General features: G+C 47.7%; 1 protein-coding gene across 1 annotated transcript in view; it reads right to left on the bottom strand.

Annotated features, from left to right (window-relative positions):
• NSUN2 (NOP2/Sun RNA methyltransferase 2) overlaps nucleotides 1–5,787 on the bottom strand; it is a 28,580-nt gene extending 22,793 nt beyond the window's left edge. The window contains exons 1-3 of the mRNA XM_059916079.1: nucleotides 5,461–5,787; nucleotides 5,201–5,358; nucleotides 3,932–4,036 (exon numbers count right to left, since the gene is read on the bottom strand). Of these exons, the coding sequence (XP_059772062.1) occupies nucleotides 3,932–4,036; nucleotides 5,201–5,358; nucleotides 5,461–5,586 (389 nt within the window). The 5' untranslated portion in view covers nucleotides 5,587–5,787. The remainder of the gene's footprint in view (nucleotides 1–3,931; nucleotides 4,037–5,200; nucleotides 5,359–5,460) is intronic.
• Nucleotides 5,788–5,993: the final 206 nt, after the last annotated feature.

Raw genomic sequence — 5,993 nt, forward strand, 5'->3', positions numbered from 1 at the left:
TGGCAACCCTAAATTGTCTGTGACTGATGACGGCACACATGCCAGTTACTACTTTACCAAGCCACCAAACACCACTAATTTGAATGCTGCCTGCCACTATTTATTGTACATTGCTGAAGTTTCATTTTCAAATAGAGACAGCAGTCTCTAGATATAACTTGAGGGAACATTTCCTTATGTGCCTTACAGGTTGAATTTCTAGTAGTTAAAATGTAAATTTATTATTATAAGAATAAAATTCGATTGTAAGTTATTATGATTGTGAAAGCTCTTACTCTTATGAGAAAAATATTTAAGAACTTTTAGACAATTAAATACAAAGACAAACAATTAAAATGAAAAAGTATGTTTCTTATATAGCTTTAGGAACAACTCTTTTGAGCTAACAAATGTTTATGAAAATCTTCACAGATTTCAACATCAATCTTAAAAAACTGTATTTAATTTATAGTTATGTAATCCAGATTTAGCTCCTGAGTCTTTAAAGTCCTATTTGCAAACTTGTTGTATCTTTTAAGGATAAATTAAAAGCACCACTGTCCCCTTTGTCCCTAAAAAATTCTTAAGAGAAACAGTCTCTAAATATATACAACACCTATGATAAATCATCTTCAACCCAGACATTTAAAAAGAACACAAACAGCATGACAATAAGGTGTGTTCTCAACAACTATCAAAACAAGGTCTCTTAAAAAATGCTTTAGGATAATTCCTTACAGCTCCTAGTCTATGAAAAGTAAGGATAAAAATGAAATCTGCCCAAACTATAAGTCCTATACATAACATTCCTTCTAGAAAACCTGGTTCCCAAAAACATTTCTCCTATATTATATCCCACTATGTACCAAAAGGTTAAAAGAATACATGATCTATTTCTGCATTTTGAACAATACAGAAAACCACCACAAGTATTTTAAGTTTCTGCTTGACTTGCTTACTGATTTATGGATTTCCCACACTTGACAAGTGAATTTGATTGATTAAATGTTTATACAATAAAACTATCACACAACTGTCACTGATAATGGGAAAAGGTTGAATATCAGGAACCCAAATCTTACAACATGCTGCTCCCACCCTTCAGCCACGTTCAGAAAATCAAAGCAAACAGTAACGTGTGGAGAAAGCCTGGCCGCTACTGGGGTGACTCACTGTCTTCTTCAGCCACAGAGCACCTGCAGAGCCTTTCCTACAAGTCTGGGAACTCACTGGTCCTGTACCCATACCCAAAATTCAAAAATCGAGAGCGAAAAATAGCTGTTAAATGTTCAATGAGCTGATTAAACAAAAGTATGACCACAGTCTGCAGAGAACAATAAAAATAGCGAGACTAATTCCCGTATTTGTTGGAACTGTGGAGGAAAATTCCACAAGGACAGGCCCAGATAAAAGGCACCTCTTTCCCACAGGAGCATACTGAATTTTCAGCTCCTCTTACTGCCCAGACACAGAGGACGGTCAGAGACCGCCGCATCTGAAAAGCCGCACCTCTGAACATAAGGTTGAAGGAATAAATGTTTTCAGGTGATTGCGAGAGGCAGCAAACGCAGGCAAGATTACTAGAAATAGAAACGTGCACAAAGACAACCTTAAACCTGCTTCTGGAAACATCAGATGACCCCTACTTAAGTGCCAGGACATCAGTCACATCTCCAAACCTCGGCAAGGAAAGGTTAAGTCTGTAACCCAGGGCCTCTGAGAGGAGCAGCGGCTCACCGCGTGAAGGCTGCCTCACTCGGCAACGCTGCAGGCACAGCAACTGGAAAACATCTTCCTTGTCCGCTGGCCTCAGGACAGCAGACGTGCAGTGAGTGACCACCAACAGCCACCTAGCACCTGAGTCCTTTCCCTGTCCTCTAACAGTCAAGCTTTTAAACTCTGACTAATATCGTTTAACAAAAAAACCATCATGAAATTTTCTGGCTTAATACTGAAGGTTTAGTCCTGTGTCCCAGAAATGCATTCTATAATGGTGACATCTGGTTTTGATCTGATTTTAGCATCTGGCCATGCAGCATTCATTCTAAAGGTGGATGATGCGCACATCTGTGATACAGACACTGAAAATCCAAACGGCCAACAAAAGAATGGAAAGCAAGCAAATCCACAGCCCAGGATTGAGAACCTGACCTTGGTTTGTGATCACTAAAGGATATCACAAGGGCAAAAACGAAAGATAACATCAAATACTTGAAGAGTCAAAGTTTCAAAAGTTGCCAGGAAATGCTGGTTAAATTCAGCTTTTTATGGCAATCATTTAAAATGTGGTGTTGTTGTTTTGTGAGAACTCTCAATACCTCAAAGTTGATCATCTGAAATGTGGAACTACAGCAATTTAACGACTTTTCTGTTTATAAATTAGTCCAGGGCTTGGCATTCCTATGGTTTGTGCTCAAGTACTCCAGACATTTTACGAGACAGAAGGGTCTGCCTTCACACATCTGAGCCCTGAACTGGACCCTGAGAAACAAGTAAGCCACAGGACACCTACAGGACAGTAAGATAAAAGGGCGGTGAGCAGAGAGGGCAGGAGTGTGCTTGGGCCCTGGAGACAGCAGACACACAGGACGGCTGAAGCGGTCTTTCTGAGCCCTTGCCAGGTGAAGGGCTATGATGTGATTTCTAGTCATGTGATTCCTACTCTTTCATTTTTTTAAAATAAATTTATTTATTTTATTTATTTTATTTTTGGCTGCGTTGGGTCTTCGTTGCTGCGCGCGGGCTTTCTCTAGTTGTGGCGAGCAGGGGCTACTCTTCGATGCGGTGTGCAGGTTTCTCCTTGCGGTGGCTTCTCTTGTTGCGGAGCACGGGCTCTAGGCACGCGGACTTCAGTAGTTGTGGCTCACGGGCTCAGTAGCTGTGGCTCACTGGCTCTAGAGCATAGGCTCAGTAGTTGTGGCACGTGGGCTCAGCAGTTGTGGCTCGCGGGCTCTAGAGCGCAGGCTCAGTAGTTGTGCACACGGGCTTAGCTGCTCCACGGCATGTGGGATCTTCCCGGACCAGGGCTCGAACCCGTGTCCCCTGCGCTGGCAGGCAGATTCTTAACCACTGCGCCACCAGGGAAGCCCCGATTCCTACTCTCTTGTATGACTTTTGGCAGCGTTGAGTAGTCCGAAATGAAGTCACAGGGACCAGTGTGAATCTCCGTGGTGACTGTTCAGAAACGTCCGGTGTTTGGTAACGTCCTCAGAAAGACGGCATGGGAACAGAAGGGGCGACAGATAGAGAAGAGAACCCCGGGTACGTAACTCTTTAAAACACTGAGATAGTGGCTGGAAGGCTCATCGTCCCGGGCCCTGATGCTCCGAGGCCGAGGAGCTGCTTCAGAAGGACAGAGACGCTGCTGGAGGCGCCATCACAGCAGACGGGGACTTCCCGCTCGCTCACACCCCAGGAAAGGGGACCAACACCCATGCTGAGACGCCTCCTTCGTCACCCCCTTCCTTCCCTCAGGTGCATGACTACCTTCTCTTGCGTAGTGTGGTGTGTACAATAAACCGAGTGATTCACAAACTGAATATCGGCTACCCTCCGTGTTATCTCCCACGCCGTGATTCTTACCTGGCCTAACCGCTGGGCCCTGCAACAAAACATTAAGTCTGCAACGCTTCTGACATGAAGACAAGGGGTGTAAATGGAAATGGTGGAAATGGTAACGTCAAGGAAGGAAAAAGGCTGGACTGACTTGGAAAAATTAACTGAAATCAAGACGTCAATACACTACGCTGCAAATCACATAGGAAAACTTGCACACCAGTGTGAAGTAACAGCGATAAAAAAAAGCACTGGGAAGAAGAACTGGAGAATGCCCGGAAAGTATATTCAGGTTCTTTCACGCCAACAGCAAACGCACTACCAAGAAATACATTCAAGTGAGAAAGATTAAAACCCCAGAGAAATACCCAACAGGATGAAGCCTCATTATACCTACCAACTCAGGGGCTGTGGAACTTCAACTTTCTGCCCGTCCACCTCCAGGTCCTCCAGTTCCTTGAAATACTTGTTCTTTAAGCAATGGAGAATCTCTTTTGCGTGGCTATTAAAAAGTAAGCAAGTTTCAAATCCATCTGGAAAGCTAATTTTATAAATTTTATCTCTTTGCAAATTCAAGATTATGTTTTAAAGCTAAAACTATCGCTGTGTGGAGAGAACACATTCTTTAATTACTGCCTTTTTACTCTATTCTTTCAAAGCTTAAACAATCCTCATTGTCTGACCACTAAAAGATGATAAACTAAACACAATACTACTGCACTCCTTCCCTCCTAAATATTCCTCGAGTTCCATTTTCACTTGCAGGTCATCTTCAAAAGGTATAACTGAAACCATACCCTGTAACTTACACACTCAAGGTCCATAAGGCAAAACACAGTGATTAACTGAGACCTCTAAGCTTGTTTTGCAAAACACCAGGGATGTGCAGACATGGAAACAACGTGCTAAAGGCCCCTTCACGTGGCACAGGCGCGTTTAGGGACTGAAATAACCCACGGTAAACTTTAGACATCACAGGCTGAAAATCCACCACATGTAACAGACGGAACGCCCCACCCTGAATTTGCACATGTGACCCGTAAACAGGCAGGAAGGACACAGAACCTGTAGGGAACTCTTGAAACTCACCCCAACTTTCCACCCATCATTTCCGAGCGCCCTCCTCCTCTTACTGCCCACCTCCAAGATAAATACCCCACTCAGCAGCTGACGGGGAGAGCCGAGCACTGCCTCCTGTCTCCTTGCTTTGCTGCCCTGCAATAAAGCCTTTTCACTTTCTGCAAAAGCCCCTTGCCTCGATATTTGGTCTCTGTGCAGCGGGCAATGGGCGCGCACTCGTTCACCTACACGACTACAAACAAAAATTTTTTTTTTTAAGAAAGAGAACACTGTACGTTTCACTTAAAACTCGGTAATGTCACCAATTCTCATGTGTTCCAAAGGGTGGGCATCCTCAACTCACGAATTCCCAGGAGTCAGCCCTTTGTCAGGCTGCATTTTCCTTTCTCATTCTGGCCTCCCAACTTGCAATCCCTCCTTTCCCTATGACGTAGGACACTTAGGCTCCCTCCTCTTAAGGCCTCCGGGGTCTCGAATCCGCTCCGTTGACGTGCGCTTCTTGGGGGAAAAAAATAACACCCGCGTTTTCAACCTTGGGCATGCTAACCCCAACTTTCCAGGAAATACGAAAAGCCTGACCCCCTACCTTTTGTAACCCGTAATTCTTAACGTGGCCGGGAGAGGCTCCCTGAGCGCGTCCATGAACTGGTCCCACTCGCCTTCGGGCACGATCTTGAGCTCCTGATAGTAGTGCTCGAACAGCTTGTTCTCCTTGACGATCTCGGGGTAGCCGCCTTCCCAGCCCTGAGAAATAAGAAGGACGTATGCCCGGGGCCGGGGAGCCCCCCCTTCGCCGCCTCGCAGGCCTTGGGATCGGGGAGGCCCCCGCGGGGCCCCGGCTCCTACCGCCCCACTGCGCTTCCCGCCGTCCTCGGCGCCGTCCTCCGCGCTCCCGGGTCGCTGCTGCTGCTGCTGCTGCTGCTGCTGCTGCTGCTGCTGCTGGAGCCGCCGGACCCGCGACCGCCGCCCCATGGCCCACGCGGCAGCGCACGCCGCCCGCACACAACGAGCCGCCACCCTCAACCGCGAGCACTTCCGGGCTGCAGCTCGAGGACCCCGCGGGTCCGCGCCTGCGCCTCTCCCGGACCTGCAGGACCCTTCAGGAAACAAGCCAGAGCGCCGCGACCCGTGTTCCAGGAAAACGACGAGCAGGAGGAGCCGGGGACAGCCCTGAGTGGGAGAGTGGCTCTAGAGAGCAGGCCGAGAGACGCCTGCTGGCCGAGGGCCTGGGTTTCCGCGCGGGCTCAGGCGGCGATGCGGACAGCCCGAGGTCACGCGTGCGCACCACGGCGACGGGGGGGGGCGGAGCGGGCCCGGAGTGGGCGGGGCTCTAGCTTGTGGGCGGGGCGGGCGGCAGACCCGCCTCCCGCCCAGTCCGC

Source organism: Balaenoptera ricei, chromosome 3, assembly GCF_028023285.1.
Source record: "Balaenoptera ricei isolate mBalRic1 chromosome 3, mBalRic1.hap2, whole genome shotgun sequence".
NCBI classification, from domain to species: Eukaryota; Metazoa; Chordata; class Mammalia; order Artiodactyla; family Balaenopteridae; genus Balaenoptera; species Balaenoptera ricei.